Source organism: Zingiber officinale, chromosome 6A, assembly GCF_018446385.1.
Source record: "Zingiber officinale cultivar Zhangliang chromosome 6A, Zo_v1.1, whole genome shotgun sequence".
NCBI lineage: Eukaryota > Viridiplantae > Streptophyta > Magnoliopsida > Zingiberales > Zingiberaceae > Zingiber > Zingiber officinale.
The window spans coordinates 43,738,991-43,757,658 of record NC_055997.1 but is presented as its reverse complement, the minus strand read 5'-3'; the positions used below and the strand labels follow the sequence as shown (position 1 = coordinate 43,757,658).

Here is an 18,668-nt window from a genome sequence, read left to right as displayed (position 1 = left end):
CAAAATTTTGTAGTGGTTCTAGCTCTGGTTTGAGTGGAAGTGCCTCTAAAAGTGGTGATTCTTGGGGCTTTGCTTCCATTGCATAAGTTCCTACACATTTATCATCAACCAATTCCATTCTTACAAATTCCATTGTATCAAATGGTTGTGCGACCAAAGGAGGTGATCCTTGGGATATTTCCTCCATAGTACATGTCTCTACACTTTTATCCACCACATCATCATCATAAGTAGTGAAGAGTCTACTAATATCAAAATTATCAATAGAAGGAACAACATTATTAGAAATTTTGTTCAATAACCATAGAGCTAGGATCCCCCGTTGTACCATTATCTCTTCAGAATTCTGACTAGGAATAGGAGTATTTGAGTTTTGGGAGTCCTCCCAGACAACCGGCTTATCTAATTGTGAATGATGTGGTTTATCTAATGATGAATCATCCTGAAACTCTGACGAACTCTGATTTACATGAGAAGTATGCTCAACATTTTGTATGCAGTTGTAGTCCAAATTTTGATGATCCGTCAAAAATTAATTGTAATATTGAGGAGGATTAGAGATCTGCTGCTAGGATAGTGATTGCTCACTCTGCTCTGAAATTAGCTAGGGTTAAAGGTTCTGAATTTGATAATTTCCCCAATCATAGTCATAAGTATCAGGAACTTGCTCATATCTATCTTGATGTTGAGGTTGAATCAAATACTGAAGTTCTAGAGTAATAGTAATTTATTGAAAAAAGTGGCAAATAGCAGCTGGATGAGACGTGCTTCAACACACTCTACAAAAGAACTCAAATTGATTATCTTCTGAGTCATGATTTTTATTGATGTAAGATCTTTCTCTTGCATTCATGGGTGTGAAAAATTCTCTTAAAGGCATGATTGACATGTTAGTGCTCAAGATATCTAAAAAAATTATAAGAAAAAACAAAAATACAGAATTAAAGACAAGAAATAAAATGCATAATGAAAACAAGAAAGAAAATACAAAAAGAAAAAGAAGAATGTCCAGAGTAACTCATATGCTAATCAACTAATGTCAATCGAAAACAGTCCCGGGTAACGGTGCCAAAAACATGTTACGTCACCACAAGTGCACGGTTACGTCGTCAGTAATATAAAAGATTATCGATCCCATAGAGACTGTTGATTAAGTACTAGTTAACTTTGCACAGTGAATTATCTAGACAAACATAAGATTAGTTGGCAAAGAGAGAGTGAAGAAAAGGAATGTAAAAGAGTAGAGAAAGAGAGAGAGTTAGATTTGGGGATGGATAGATACTAGGACTTGGGTTTCATTGTGATGCTAGTTAATGTCCCTATGCATTATTAATTTACCTAACTCCATGCTTACACTTGTGTAGGAGTTCTAACTAAAGTCCGATACAATCCCGTGAAGATTGCACAGAAGAGTTTACCCAAGTTCTACCGTTATTAAGTAGAAGAGGTAATTCAGGAAGTCCGATTATAGGGAACATTCTTCTGTCACAAGGGCCTACGGTCCACGTTCCTATATTACACAGATCACTTCCTAACGGTAGATTTATGCAATTAAGTAGAAGAGGTAATTTATAAAGTCAGATTATAGGGAACATCCTTCTCAAACAAAGGCCCACGGTCCAGTTCCTAGATTACACAAGTCACTTCCTAACATTAATTTGGAAGAACCCTTTAAATTCTAATTAATTTTCCTAGTAGAGAGTCGATCCCCGTTTTAAGGAACTGCCGTAGAAAGTAAGGGATACCTTCTATCACAAGGTCCCTTGATCTTACATTCCAAGGCTCTTCCTCTACATGGTGATCTAACCCTACATCTACATGGATTTACCTCACACACATTTCGTCAAACGCATATAAGGCACAACACATATAGATGATGATATAAACACTTCATTACATAGGAAAATGTCCAAATACATAGTTCATACATCTACAATCACATCACAGCTACTTCCTACATCCTAGATCTAGAGATCTACTCCATAGCAAAGGAAATACAACCAAAGACAAAGAAAGAAGCAAACTACAACCCAATACAAAGATGTAGAAAGACGAGAGTTCTTATCCTTGAAGCGTAGCATCCTTGGAAGTGCTCCCTTGCTCTGTAGGTAGACGGATAGGTGAAGATGTGATTTCTAGGGTTCCCCCAAGGGGGAGAACCCTCCTCCAAGGAATGGGGGTAAGCCCCAAGCCAAAGATAAGTGAAAAGGGAAGAAAACCCCCTTTTATAGAGTAGTGCATGGGCACCATAAGACCCGTGATACGACCGTGTGGATCCACACGATCTCATACATCTTACTTTCGGCTAAGGTGACATGGCCGTGTGGCTTACACGGCCATGTTCTACTTTAGTTCTAGATAGGCAACACGGCAATGTGGCTCACACGACCATGTGGCTAACACGGCCATACGGCTCACATGGACTAACTCTTTTTGACCTCTGGAAATTCTGCACGGTCATGTGGCTCACACGGTCTAGTTTCTCTTGCTCTCTGGAAATGTTGCACGGTCGTGTGGCTCACACGGCGTAGCTATTTTTGGCCGTGTGTCAAAGATGTGTACACTTATAGGCCATTTTAGCACCTCTTATCTTGGTATTCTTGAGTTTTAGTCTTCAGTAAAGTTGTAGATCTTGAAGTTAGCTACAATTCAGTATAATGAACATGTCAAAACTCTAATATAACACAAAGTTATTCCCATTTTACTCTTGGTGTGCAGTGCAGGATTTGACACGGCCATGTGCCAAGGTCGTTTCTCATAGAAACGCATTTTAGGCCTTCAATCCGTGCTTTTCTCTGGTTGAACTCTTCATAAGCTTTGTAGATCTTGAAGTTATCTACATTTTGATATAAAGAACAGCCCATAACTCCAACCAAGCATAAAGTTATAGCTATTTTAGTTTTAGTCTCCAGTGCTGAAAATGACATGGCCATGTAGAATTGACACACCCGTGTGGAATTGACACAACCATGCATTTAGGCACAGCCAGGCCGTGTGGGTCTTGTTTTGTGCCATTTTTTCACACATCCATGCCTCATAAGCACGGCTCGGGCATTTTGGAAGCTCTAGACTCCATTTAAGCTCCATTTTTGCTCCAAATCACGTCCTGTCAATCAAAATATGCAAAGAGTAGATCTCTAAACAAAATGTAATGAAAGTATGACATTATAATGAAGTAGGGTGGAATAAGAATACATTATATGCATGAAGTACAAGTAGATGTACGTCAAAGTATGCATAAAAGTGTATATAATTTATGCACATCAATATTGCATTACAAATGTTTCATAATGTTATCCATACATCCAGTCTCGTCACTGGGTTGCAAGTTCACATGTCATATTGCCACATTTTGACATATATATTTTCATGCATAGGGGTAGAAATGACTAAGGGTACGCTCACTCCCCTTAGTGCATATGGCGAGATTGGTCAGCGTCAGTTTGTATTAGTACATATAAATATCGCTGCTAGGGGGGACTAACATGGAGAGTAGGACCACAGCCAGATATACCAGGCGAGGATAAGGATGAGTTACTCGGTGAAGAGATGCTAGCATTCATAGTCGAGGAGCCCTTCGGATATCCTCTGACTCCGACCTAGCCCTCAATCTCGACTAAGTCCTCGACCTCACTATCTGTCGAGGACTGACTGGCTCGACTCAAGGAATCCTCCGCATAGCTATGACAGTCAGTCTCGGATGGATTTAGCACTATTCGGGGAGAGATGACTATCAACTTCTCTACTCTCCGGGAGGAGATTACCACTGGTTTGCAACAGATCCTGCGAACTGTGAAAGCGCCTGAGCAGCCTCAACCTCTAGCTGATGGTCAACTCTGACATTATTAGCTATAAAGTGAATGTTTTAGATTCTATAAATATTTGAACATATGCTATTTCCCACTTTTTATCTCAGTTGTTTGATCAACTAGGAATATGGTTAATAGAATAGGACTACTATGTTTTCTTTGACAAATTTAAAAATTCTAAGGGAGATTCTTTACTCTTTTTTTTTTTTAAATTCACAATTTCTTAAATCTTCAAAATAAATTTTAGCCTTAGTCTAAATTAAATCCATAGAAAGCATGTTCCTATAGAGTTAGGACTTGAGCATCTCACAAACACAATAGGTCTATCTTGATTGTGTATTTTAAAACATAGAATGGCGTGAGATGCATAAGCCCTTTGCCTGGACTTAAGATGCTTATATCAGTGCATCAATATAAGTCTGGGCACAAAATACCAAACAGAACGGTGATCAAGTTAAGTAATCCCCTTTTAGTCAAACACTAACTGGATACAATTGTTGGTGCGGTTAGCACTAACAATTTAACCCAGGTTTTGATGAATGACAAATCAGGTTAAGTTAGTTTGTTGTTGTCTGACAATTTGATCAAGTGTGTAGGAGAAGTTCAGACAGGTCGACGGGCTGACCGGATGTCTGGCACGAAGCCCAGGTAGGTCGACGGGCTGACCGGACACTTGGCGAGAAGTCCAACTAGGTCGACGGGCCGACCGGATAGTTGACGAGAAGTCCAGACGGGTCGAAGGGCTGACCGGACGTCTGGCAGGTAAGTAAGGTAAGTCACTGGAGGAAAGTGACTGCGAGGACGCGTTCCGGGGAAGGGAACATTAGGCGTCGATCCAGCTTAGATCCATTTCGGATATCTAAGTCGAGATTGTGACTAGATTCCGGTCTCGGAAAGACGGAATCTAAGTCATACTCTTTGCTATTACTTTGTTGAACTTTAATTGTGCTAACAATCTGTTTTACAGGATATATATTTGCCTCGGACTAACTCTATTGTGCAGGAGAAGGAGTTCCTGGAAATAGGAGGTCCGGGTGCCCGGAAGGGATCCGGGCGCCCGGAGGTCCAGTCGCCCGGAAGGGATCCGGGCGCCCGGAGGTAAGTTTTATCCAAACTCGCGCGTCGCCACGTGGAGCTTGCTGGTTGGACCTGCCACGTCCCATCAGGGCGCCCAGAAGGGATCCAGGGCGCCCCGAGCCTCATATAAAAGGAGGGTCAGAGGGGAGCTTCATAACAACAACGAAAAGAAAGTCTTCTACTGCTTGCTCTACTGCTCTGCGCTCCAGCGATGCTAACAAAGATCCGACAATACGCTCCTTTCCTTTCCTTTAATTCTTGTCGATATTTTCTTTATTTTGCTAGCATTCCTGTACTTTAAATTGTAATAATTTTCGAACTGCTAGTGATTGCCCAACGAAAGTGCTCACGGAGTACGAGCCTTCGAGTAGGAGTCGTCACAGCTCTGAACGAAGTAAAAAACACCGTGTTCAGTTTGTCTAAGTTTTTTATTATTCCGCTGTGCTTAACTCTTTTTAACGCTGTTTTTCGAATCGATATTTACCCCCCCCCCCCTCTATCGACGTTTCACGATCCAACAAGTGGTATCAGAGCAGGTACCACTCTGATTTGGTGCAACCACCAATCAGACAGGGCGTGAAAATATTTTTTTTCTTTTTTTCTTTACGCTTAATTCTAAGTTGATATTATTATTAATTTGGGAATTTTTTTCTCGTTGCAATTAAATCTAAATTGGTGCAACACCAATTTAGATACAGCTATTATTTTTTCCCGCACTACTAATCCAAGACCAAGTCTTGGAATATTTTTTCGTTGTTTACTTGTGTGCAGAATGTCTCAACTAGAAGGCTTCAGCACAGTACGTCCTCTCCTATTCAACGGGGATGACTTCTCCTACTGTAAGAAAAGAATGGAGGTGTACCTAAAGACGGATTACGATCAGTGGTTCAGCGTTATAAAGGCCTACCGAGCTCCAACCGACAACTCTAGAAATCCACTAGACACGGAACAGTGGACTTCGGACATGAGGAAAAAGGCGTCGATAGAAAACAAAGCAATCAATACGCTACACTGCGGCCTAACACGAGAAGAGCTGAACCGGGTAGGACCGCATCAGAATGCTAAAGAATTATGGGACAAATTGATCGAGCTGCACGAAGGAACGAGAGACGTAAAGGTAATAAAATGAGATTTACTTTTAAATAAAATATTTAATATAAAAATGCAGGAAGGGGAAACGGCAAGTCAACTACACGCAAGAATCAAGGACATCCTCAATGGACTCCACGCGATAGGCCATCAGATAGAGAACAGAGATTTAATAGCTTGTGGGCATCAATCGTAGATGCCTACAAAATTTCAAAAAATCTATCTAAGTTAAAATTAGACGAGCTTTTCTGTGAGTTAGAATTACATGAACAAACTAATGCTGGAGCCGAGAAAGGTATTGCTTTATTTGCAGGACCATCCAAAGAAAAGAAGAGCAAGTCTGAATCTGAAGAGGATTCCGGTCAAGATTCAGAAGACGAAGAATACCTGGTGAACTTGGTAAGAAAAATGTTCACCAGGAGAAAAAAGAGCTTCAGCAAAAAGGACCTTCAAAAGATCAGTCCTCCCGCGGAACAAAAGAATGTGACTTGCTTCGGATGCAACAAAAAGGCGCACTACAAGAGCGAATGTCCAAGACTGAAGTTCGACAAACCGAAGCCAACCAAAAAGAAGGCCCTCAAAGCAACGTGGGATGACTCCTCGGACGAATCGGAGGTAGAAGAGCAGAAACACCAGAGCCACCTCATGCTGATGGCCCGCGAAGCTGAAACGGAAGACGAGTCAGGAGATGAATCGGAAGACGGGTCCGAACCCGAATCAAACCACGAGTCCGTACTCGTTTCTGAAGGCTCGGATGAGGTATATTTTAATTTAAACAAAAAATTCTTTAAAATTATTTCTTGCTTAAATAGTAAGTTAATTAAAATAGAAAATGAAAACAAATCACTCCTTGAGGAAAATCAAGACCTCAAGGAACAAATAAAAAATTCAAATCCAACTCAAGATCTAATACTTGAAGAGAATTCATCATTAAAATCAGAAATTAATGACTTAAAAGAAATACTAGAAAAATTCACTACAAGATCAAAAAATCTAGACTTAATCCTGAACAATCAAAAAGCTTGTTATAATAAATCTGGACTTGGATACAAGTCGAACTCAAATAAAACCTTTAAGTCATTAATAACCCAATACAAATCAACTAATCAAGCTTGGGTTCCGAAAGCGTGTTTGACCACGCAAGTAGGAATGAATCAATATTATATACCTAAAGAAAAAATATATTATATAAACTCGAATAAACCAAATCAAAAACCAAAATACAAGTCAAAGAAATCAAAAACTCAACAAAATATAAATTACCACCAAGTTAATTATAATTATAAAAGAAATCGACACAAACCTAAAGCGAAAATTTAAATTAAAGGCCAATAATTCAGGGGGAGGCTCCAGAATAGCTGGCACCTCCAAAACTAACTTACCCGACAGGGTAACCTAAACAAACTAACCCGACAGGGTAATTAGGATTAGTTAAAAAGAGACCAAGTTTAACTTGAATCATGGTACTAGTGAAGTTTTTGGATGATAGTACGTTAGGGAAGCTTGGGCTTCGCATGTCTAGAAAGATATGGTTTCGATCTGGTGCATTTGGCCAAGTGGAACTAACCGAAGCTACCCTTAAATGGATCCTAACTAGTTAGACCAAGATTTAGTACTAAGCTCCGTGGATAGGACTATTCGAAAAACCTCGAAAGGTTGGTTACTTCTAATGACGTCCATGTGACTCACCAAGCTTAGAAGTTTATCCGAAAAATGCCTATTTGTAGAGACCAAAGCTAAACCTGAATCTAACACAAGTTAAACCAAACTCCATAATTAAAATCCAACCCATCTCACAAAATTATAGGATTCCCTGATTAAAAACTTAAATCGGGTGAGATGACTAAGGATCAAAATTAAATTTCCAATTTAAAATTAAATTTCAAATTTCAAATGAATTAAATTAAAATTTTGAATTTCTAATTAAATTAAATTAAAATTAAATTTCAAATTTAAAATTAAATTTCAAATTTCAAATTTCAAATTTCAAATGAATTAAAATTAAAATTTTGAATTTCAAATTAAATTAAATTTAAATTAAATTTCCAATTTCAAATTAAATTTTGAATTTCAAATTAAACTAAATTAAAATTAAATTTCAAATTTTAAATTTAAATTAAATTTTGAATTAAAACTAAATTTCTTTTAAATTCATTTTAAACTTTAAAAATCATTTTAAACTTTAAAAATTATTTTAAACTTTAAAAATTATTTTAACTTTTAAATTAACTTTAAAAACTATTTTAAAATTATTAGTCAATACTAACTTTGAATTAAATTTCAAATTAAATTAAAATTAATTAAAATTAAAATGGTGTTTTTGAATTGAATCAAGTTAATTAAAATTTGAATTAAGTTAATTAAATTAGTTAAGTTAAATTTTGAATTAATCAAACTTCAATTAAAAAAAAAAAAAAAACCAGGGCGGGCGCCCCTGGTATTCCCTTCCGGGGCGCCCCGCAAGGGATCCGGGCGCCCCGCCCAAAATCAACCCCGGGCGCCCGGAATGGCTCCAGGCGCCCGGAGCTCCCTATAAATAAGGGGCAGCAGGCGGCCCCAACAATTGCCCCATAACCTTTCACTCTTACCAAGGTTCTATCCGAACCTCAATGTGAGAGTGCTCTAAAATTAAATTTTCTAGCGGTGAAGATGCTGCTGCGACTCAACCAAGGTCATTAGTTCTATATTTTACGATGGCTCCTCGGTAAATTCTTTTTCTTAGAATTCTTTTAACTTTGTCTTGATATTTTCATTTAGAATATCTCTTTTATATACAGTAGGAAACGAAAGAATACTGGTGCTGGGCCCTCTAACGCTAGTACTGACCCTAGGTTTCCCATAGATGAACTTAGAGTCAAGTTTGAGTCAACCATTTATATGGCCTCTAGGACTAAATGTATAGATAGATCGTTCTTTCTAGTTTCTTGTGCTCCCGTTATGGAGGTTATAAACCACTATAACTTACGGAACCTTATTGAATGTACTAGTCCGGTAAACATAAGTCTGTGTGCTGAATTTTATAACAACCTAGTGAAAGTAGACGACCTTACCTATACCACTAGAGCAGCGGGTACTGATATCACGCTATCCCCTACGACGATCCAGGAGTTTTTAGGGTTACGTCCATCCACTTGTTCCTTTTTGTGCTATCCTCCCGGGGATCTACCATTCGGAGATCCCTACTCACATATCACTTTTGATACGATTTATTCGTATTTTTTTTAGGGAGAGCGAGATCCCACTGTGACCCAGTTTAGGTCGGTAGAACTTCGAGTCCAGGACTACGCTCTTTATAGGGTCTTAGTCTTCTGCATTTTACCACTGACTACACGGGACATCACTGTGATGCGCCCTTTCCATTCATTTTTACTCTATGCCCTAAGTCATAGGTTAGATATTGACATCATCCTACATATCTTCTCCACTATTATCTACTCTGCTGGATACGTGACTAATAGACGAGTCCACATGCCTTTCTGTCACATTCTGACAGCATATATGTCCTCGTTGGACATTGATGTCACTAGAGAAGACATTCGCTATATGACTGAGTTTGACGTCATAGCAGCTAGGAACTTCTCTCTAGCTAGTATCCACATAGATGAGGGTGACGGTACTATGTCTTGGCGGAGGAGGGCACGGCACCAGCACGATCCAGATGCACAGGAGGAGGCCGAGCAGGATGAGTTCATGCTTGCACTGTTTCCAGAGGAGGCCGTTCCACCTCCACCACTAGCTCGAGCACCACATCACGCACCACACACTCTAGCTGACCGCATGACCGGACTAGAGAGAGCCATGGCGAGTCTCCAGCAGGAGAACTCTGACTTTCAGCGTGATGACACTACTCCGCTCCTTGGGATCTGGACCACCCCCTTCCTCATCTCAGTAGCTCGACTTATGACACTTCAGTTATCTACATCACTTGTAGAATACTTTTTGATCTATCTAGTGTTCTTTCTGATATGGATTGATTATGTTCGTGCTTAATAGACTAGGAGTTTCAAATTTCAAAAATATTTTTCAAAAATGGTTATTCTCAAATTATAGGTTAAAACATATTTCATTTTCAAAACTTTCCTATTTTTAGATTTTTAAATATATTTTTAGCCTTAGACTAGTTCAAAATCCTTAGAAAGCATGTACCCATAGGACTAGTTTTGAGCATCTCACCAAAACTCTAGGTTTACCTTACTTGTGATTGACGAACATAGAAAGGGGTGAGATGTATAGGCCACTTGCCTAAGACTTAAGATGCTTATTTCAGTGCATCGATATAAGTCTGGGCGTTAAATACAAAATATACATTAATCAAGTTAAGGTTGAACTTAACTTGACTAACCAAGTGAAAGCTGCTATCTTCTGATAAGTCAGTCAGTAACAAACTGGTTAGACATTTGAGTTAATGTCAGGTTCAGGGGGAGAAATAAAACAACTTCAGTATTTCAAATTGAATTGTTAAACTTATTTTTGAAAATCAAAGTGTAAACTCAACTTGGTTAAAAATGTGCAATTTTTTATTTTTTAAAAATTTGATTCTGAAAAAGAATTTTACAAAATTATTTTGAAAACTCCTTTGTTTTAAAAAAAAAATATTCTGCTTTGAATATTTTTAGCAAATACTTTCAACATTTTATGTTAGTGACTGAAAAATGTTTTCTTAAATATTTCTTAAACTTATTTTTGAAAACTAACTCTTATAAAACTAAGTTGTTTTGGGCTTTACTTTTTGTTAAAAAATTGATTTTGAAAATTATATCTAACTTAGTTTTGAAAATTGAATTTAAAAATCTAGTTCTTAAAATTTGATTTTACTTAATTTTGACAATTTGATTTGAAAGTTAAATTTTACACAAATTAGTTTTAAAAATTGCTTTGTTATTGAAAATTGTGAAAATTAGATTTTTTTCAAAACTTAATTTTACAAAATCATTTTTCCTTAATTTTGAAAATTGAATCTTTTAGAAACTTAGTGTTGAAAAATAAATTTCAAAGTTTTAAAACTGATTGTTTTCCTTAATTCTAAAATTTAGTTTTAGAATTTTGATTTTGAAAACTTATGTTTGAAAAGCGTTTCAAAGTTGAAACTTATTTTGAAAATTTAAACTTGATCTTGAAATTTAGAACTTATACAATTATGTTTGAAGATTAGACTATCTAAACTTAGCTATTTTTCTAAAAAGCTAATGCTTTAAACAAGTTTTCAAAAGTTTAAACTCCCCCAGATTAACTTGACATTATTTCTTACTTTGTCTAAAGTCTATGTTTATGCTTACTTAATCCATGCTTATTTTTTGATAAATGCCAAAGGGGGAGGGTTAGGTGGTTAAGTTAGCTAAACCAATTTGACCAATTTGAAAATACAAACTAACTTTAAAACCACATAAATGCATGTTGTTTCTTGCATATGTTTTCACTAACTTAACCAGGTTGTCATTCTATTAAAAAGGGGGAGAATGTTGGTGCGGTTAGCACTAACAATTTAACCCAGGTTTTGATGAATGACAAATCAGGTTAAGTTAGTTTGTTGTTGTCTGACACTTTGATCAAGTGTGTAGGAGAAGTCCAGACAGGTCGACGGGCTGACCGGATGTCTGGCACGAAGCCCAGCTAGGTCGACCGGCTGACCGGATAGCTGGCGAGAAGTCCAAGCGGGTCGAAGGGCTGACCGGACGCTTGGCGAGAAGTCCTGCTAGGTCGACAGGCCGACCGGATAGCTAGTGAGAAGTCCAGACGAGTCGAAGGGTTGACCGGACGTTTGGCAGGTAAGTAAGGTAAGTCACTGGAGGAGAGTGACTACGAGGACGCGTTCCCGGGAAGGGAACATTAGGCGTCGATCCGGCTTAGATCCATTTCGGATATCTAAGTCGAGATCGTGACTAGATTCCGGTCTCGGAAAGACGAAATCTAAGTCATACTCTTTGCTATTACTTTGTTGAACTTTAATTGTGCTAACAATCTATTTTACAGGATATATATTTGCCTCGGACTAACTCTATTGTGCAGGAGAAGGAGTTCTTGGAAATAGTAGGTCCGGGAGCCCGGAAGGGATCCAGACGCCCGGAGGTCCAGGCGCCCGGAAGGGATCCGGGCGCCTGGAGGTAAGTTTTATCCAAACTCGTGCGTCACCACATGGAGCTTGCTGGTTGGACCTGCCACGTCCCACCAGGGCACCCGGAAGGGATCCAGGGTGCCCCGAGCCTCATATAAAAGGAGGGTCAGAGGGGAGCTTCAAAACAACAACGAAAAGAAAGTCTTCTACTGCTTGCTCTACTGCTCTACACTCCAGCGACGCTAACAAAGATCCGACAATACGCTCCTTTCCTTTTCTTTAATTCTTGTCGGTATTTTCTTTATTTTGCTAGCATTCCTGTACTTTAAATCGTAATCATTTTCGAACTGCTAGTGATTGCTCAACGAAAGTACTCACGGAGTACGGGCCTTCGAGTAGGAGTCGTCACAGGCTCTGAACGAAGTAAAAAACACCGTGTTCAGTTTGTCTAAGTTTTTTATTATTCTGCTGCGCTTAACTCTTATTAACGCTGTTTTTCGAATCGATATTCACCCCCCCCTCTATCAACGTTTCACGATCCAAGAAGTTGTAGGATCGAAAAGAATTTAGATATCTCCACAATGGCATGATATTGTCCACTTTGGGCTTAAGCCCTCATGGTTTTGCTCTTGGGCTCTCCCCAAAAGGCCTCATGCCAATGGAGATATCTTTTCTCTTATAAACTCATGATCTTTCCCATGTGTTTCCAATATGGGACTATGTTTGCAACCTTGCAACCCCAACAATCCCCCCTCAAACAAAGGACCATAGGCTTCCCACGTCCGATCTTCGACCCACCAGGTCTTCCTGCCCCTCGGTCCACCTGAGCTACTAGGACTTCCTTGCCTAGTCGCAACTAGGACTTCCTGCCTAGTGTCTGGTCCTCTTGATCCGAACATAGGAGCCCCCACTTTCTTTGTTCGAGGTCAATATTATACCCACATGGTTCAATCAGACCATAGCTCTTGTGTACAGTCGGCGATTAAACCTTCTGGCAGTCCGGGCTCTGATACCAATTGTAGGATCGAAAAGAATTTAGATATCTCCACAATGGCATGATATTGTCCACTTTAGGCCTAAGCCCTCATGGTTTTGCTCTTGGGCTCTCCCCAAAAGGCCTCATGCCAATGGAGATATCTTTTCTCTTATAAACCCATGATCTTTCCCATGTGTTTCCAATATGGGACTATGTTTGCAACCTTGCAACCCAACAACAATCACTTAACTTGACTAACCAAGTGAACATTGTTATCCTCTGATAGTTAGTTAGTAAATAATGGTTAGACACTTAAGTGTTGGTGCGGGAAGCATCCAATGATCAAACCTTAGTTTTGAATATGGCAAAAGAGATTCAAAGTTAGGTTAATTGTTATCTAATGATCTTATTTGAGTGTTTTAGGAAAGTCCTAACTGCGGTTACGCAAGTGTAAAATCCTAAGGGGCGGTAACCTTAGGTCCAAAGGGGTGGTAACGCTAGGTGGAGGAAAACCCTAAGGGACGGCAACCTTAGGTCCTAGGGGGTGGTAACCCTAGGTTGAGGAAAACCCTAAGGGGTGGCAACCTTAGGTCCTAGGGAGTGGTAACCCTAGGTGGAGAAAAAATCCTAGGGGGTGGTAGCCCTGTAACACCCATAGGATCCCTAGAAATTTTACATAAATTATGCATGATTAAATGGGTTTCATGTGGATCCTTCTTTAAAAAAATATATATATAATAAAAAGAACCAAAAAGAGGCATGACAACGATTGAACCTTAGACCTCTTAATAAGTGGTTCCATGTTATAACCAATAGCCCCAGCAGGGGTGTGCTGTTAGAAAGAGGAGGGAAATGATAGTTAAAGGTAGGAAAGGTGAAGGCCCCCTTCACTTAAGAAGAAAAGTTTGAGTTTTCTTCTTCTTCCTCCAATGAAAATTTCATTTGTCTTCTTCTTTTCATGAATGAGAGTAAGAGAGATAAGGGAAGAAAAGACCATTTTTCCTTCTTCTCATTATGAATAAATAAGAAAAATGAGTAAGAAAACTTCATTTGTTCTCTCTTCCTCCTCCTCCTTCTCTCCACCGAAAACCAACCTCTTCTTCCTCACCATTGCCGAACCAAGCAAAGGAGCTTCTCTCTAGGAAAAAAAAAGTTTCACCAAGCAAGGTTACTTTCCTTAGTAAATCAAGCGAGAGGAAGTAAGTATCCCCCTCACCTGCAGTACAAGTAGCCTCCTACGATTTCTATGTTTGAAAATTTTTTTAAAAAAAATTAGGATGTTATCTTGTAGGGTTCGGCCATGATAAGAAAGATGGAAACATGCTATCTATTAGTTTTTGGTTATCTATGGTTGTTAAATAGTTTTATGGACTCATGTTGTTTAAAACTTGGAATCACACTCTTGAAGTTTCAGCCATGAAAAGATAAAATGGTTATTAGAAAGTTTAAGATATAAACTATGTTTGTTCATGATTTCTTATGGTTTGTACCTCACTACATGATGTTAGGTTAAGGTTTTTCATGTTGATATTGCTTAGATTTTTGGAACCTTGCTCTTTAGGGTTCGGCCATGTATAGATAAAGCGGTTTAGGGAAAGTTTAAGATATAAACTATGCTTGTTTATGACCCCTTATGGTTTATAACTCACTACATGATGTTAGCCTAAAGTTCTATTGTTTAGGTTGCATAAAAGGGTAGATCCATAATTTAGGGTTTCGGCCAAGCAAGAAACAAAGGCATAAGAGGAAGTTTAAAAATTCAACTAAGCTTGTTATGATTCCTCATGATAAATAACCCATTGTATGATATTTGCTTAAAAGGTTTTATGCTTCAAGTTGTTAAAAACCTAGATGTATGTTCCTAGGATTTCGGCCAAGAAGGAATAAGCAGATTAGAGGAAGTTTAGAAACTTAACTATGTTACTAATGATTTCCTCATGATGTGTACCCACTATATGATGATTGGTTTAAAAGTTTCTAGTTTCATATTGTTTAAAAAAAAAAAGAAAAAAGAATCCAAAACCAAGACATGTATGTTTCGGCCAAGTAAGAAAATTTGGATTAAGGAACTTTTCATGATATCTAAAGGCCTCACATGTATGCTATGTATCATGAGATATTAGGTTAAAGATCCATGCTTAAAATGTTGCTTGAACAACCTAAGAATCATGTCTACAAGTTTCGGCCAAGGTTGAACACTAGGGTTAGAAACCTAATTATGCTTATTAAAAACCTCACTTGCTATGCTATGGTGGTTAAAAGTTTCATGTTACATATTGATTTAAAAGTTAGAAACCATCACCTTAGGTTTCAGCCAAGAGGAAAAAAAAAAGGGTTTAGAGTAAACTTTTGAAACCTAACTATGTTTGTTCATGATTCCTTATGATGAAGGGTTCTCCTATATGATGTTAGTTTAAATCTTTCTTGCTTATGTTGCTAAAAAAAAAAAAAGAAACCTAGAACCATGACATGTAGGTTTCGGCCAAACCAAGAAAACTAGGGTTTATATTTGCTAAAGGTCCTCTATGTTATGATAAGTACCATGTGATGTTAATATGATGCTTTCCTTATTTAAAGTTGCTTAAGATCCAAGACCAAAACCCTTGCAAGTTTCGGCCAAGTATGATTAGGGTTTGTAGAAGGCTCAAAACCCCTAACTATGCATGAAAATGATATGTTTTATATGACAAGAACATGCTATGCTTCCTTATATGACAAGAACATGTCATGCTTCATGATACGATAAAAATATGCTATGCTTCATGATATTGTAGGAATATGCTATGCTTCATGATATGATGAGAATATGTCATGCTTCATGATATGCTAAGAACATGTTATGCTTCATGATAAGACAAGAACATGCTATGCTTCATGATATGTTTATGAAAGGCTTATGTAAGATGAAAAGCCTAAGAGATGCTTCCCTTAAGTTGGGATCAAGGGCACTTTTCATGATATGATAAAGAGAAGCTTCCCTTAAGTTGGGATTAAGAGCACTCTTCATGATATGATAAGAAACATGATATGCTAAGATATGATAACATGATATGATATTTTACTTTTGTATGGCTTGTACCAAGGGTGGGCTTCATAAGCACCCCTAGGTCGATGGTCTATGAAACGGACCTAGTACAAAGGGATGGGCTCCTAAATTACCCCTAGGTCGATGGTCTATGAAACGGGCCTAGTTCCTAGTAGGTTCAAGGTTTGCTACCTTGGATCTACTTAGGATGTGCGCATTCATGTATGTATGTGGTACAAGCCGGGCCCTCATGATGAGATTATGTTTAAGTATGTATATGATATATGTTTTCAAAAAGGACATTTTTCATATGTATTCATCTCATGACACATGTTTTCAAAAGAACATCTTGCATCTACAAGTTCATGTTATGTGTTTTCCTTTTATGCTTATGTAGGATCATTTTGACATTATGTTTATGATGCTTATATGATCATGTTGCTATTTTATGTTTATGCTCTGACATGATATGATATGATGTTATGTTATGCTCTCGCATGTTATGATATGACTCTATGCTTATGCTCTCACATGTTATGATATGACTCGATGCTTATGTATGATTTGTGGTTTTAGTGAGTAGGAAAGGGACTTACTAAGCCTATGGGCTTATAGTTTTTATGTTTCCTTGTACTGCAGAAAAAGGAAAGGAATGGCTAAACTAAGAGGAGCAGCAGGAAGGGCCAGAGTGTGTGTGGCAGTGGCATGGTGGAAGAAAACTGCCTTGTGCTTATATGTTATAAGTTTTGCATATGAACCATGTGTTGTCTTTATTCTTGATAGTACTTGAACTAGTATGGATAGTTATGCACTTATGTTCTCCTGGTTTCATGTTAGTATGCTTATGATATCATGAACCATGTTTTAAGTAGTTGGTATTAATTAAGTTTTATGCATGAATATTTGCATGTCTACAAGTTCAGTTGATAAGCATGATGATTAGTTTAGTTACAAATAAATAATTGTTTCCGCTGCCATGATTTTATATGTATGCATGCACGTATGATTCAAGTAACCCTGTCCCTTCCTAGGCAGTGGGAGGCCGGGCATTACAATATGGTATCAGAGCAGGTCTACCTTTCCACGACACACACACATCAAGCCTACATCCTGCCGCACCAAGTAAGAATTTCTATGCCTACTCTATTTTTTTATGTATGATAAGGAATGCTTTAATTTAAGTATGCATGTTACCTTATTTTGATTTTGATAAGTCACAGTTTTAGTCTGAGTATACATGATGGTAGATTAGGAATAATAATAACTTATGCTAGCCTTGTTGTCATTATAAAGATAAACATGGCTAGAAGACGCAATACCACAGTTGATGAGATAGTACCTCCACCTGATCTGATGCATGTAGTCACCAAACTTCAGCGTCAGGTCACGGAACAACAGCAAATAATAAATACTCTGACGAATCAGCAAGGGAACCCTATTACCCCACCAAGGAATCAGAATGCAATGCCAGTTATACCTACAACTGCACCAGTACCACCGGCACCGGTACTACCGGCACCGGTACCACCGGTAGGCCCAGCTCCAGTGGTTCGACAGGAGGCGTACCTGATTCAGTGGTAGAGGCTGAAGCCAGAAGCTTTCTCCGGTAACTGCGAGCCATGGGGTGCCCAAGCCTGGTTCAAGACTGTGGAGAGCATAGTAGAGCTATTAGACTGGCATGAACACGAGAAAGTCAAGTGTGCATCGTTCTACCTTACGGGCGATGCCAGAATGTGGTGGGACAGAGTTAAAACGAAGAGACAAGTAAATCAAATGAGATGGATGAACTTCGAGACTGAATTCTTCGAGGAATTCTTCCACATGCGTGTGACCAACAAGCACTACGACGAGTTCACCGAGTTCCGACAAGGTGACCTCTCAGTTAATGAAGCTGTGAAGAGATTCAACCGTCTAGCGCGCCTATGCCCAGAGTTGGTCAGCACCGAAAGAGAAAGGGTCAAACTTATGCTGAAGATGCTCAGACCCGAGATAGCTTTGAATGTGGCCGGTGGAGTTAATAGACCGCAGACTGCCGAAGAGCTAATCAGTAGTGCCCTGATCACCGAACACTATTTGAAGGCACTGCACGAAGGCAAGAGCCAAGCTCAATCAGGAGGACAGAAACCTCAAAATACCAGAGCCAGCTGGAAAGGAAACCACAGTGGTAAGAGAAAGCAATGGAACGACTCTAAGGGTGGTCCAGCAAGCAAGCAACCTACGTTCCCTCAGTGTACCACATGTGGGAAGAAGCATCCAGGAATATGCCGTATAGGCACAAATAGGTGCTACAACTATGGATTGGAAGGACATATGGCCAGAAACTGTCCTACCCTGATTCAGACACCTCCTCAGCAGCATGTCCAGAACAGAGGTGCTCCCCCACAGCTACACCTAATGCAAGCTGCGATAGAAGGCCCTCAGATAAGCCAAGGGAGATTGGAAGCTCCACCTGTTACGACGAATGCCAGAATCTTCTACCTCACCAAGGAAGATGTGACGAATGCTTCTACCGTTGTCACAGGTCAGATATTTATTTTCAGTCAGCATGCTACTGTATTATTTGATACTGGAGCAACGCACTCGTTTGTCTCTACACCTTTCACAAGGAAGATAGACATACCGTCACAAGCCTTAGATCGC

General features: G+C 38.9%; 1 protein-coding gene across 1 annotated transcript in view; it reads right to left on the bottom strand.

Moving 5' to 3' along the window:
• Positions 1-3,760: 3,760 nt before the first annotated feature.
• LOC121994777 (uncharacterized mitochondrial protein AtMg00860-like) overlaps positions 3,761-18,668 on the bottom strand; it is a 39,965-nt gene continuing 25,057 nt past the window's right edge. The window contains exon 2 of the mRNA XM_042548700.1: positions 3,761-3,849. Within this exon, the coding sequence (XP_042404634.1) occupies positions 3,761-3,849 (89 nt within the window). The remainder of the gene's footprint in view (positions 3,850-18,668) is intronic.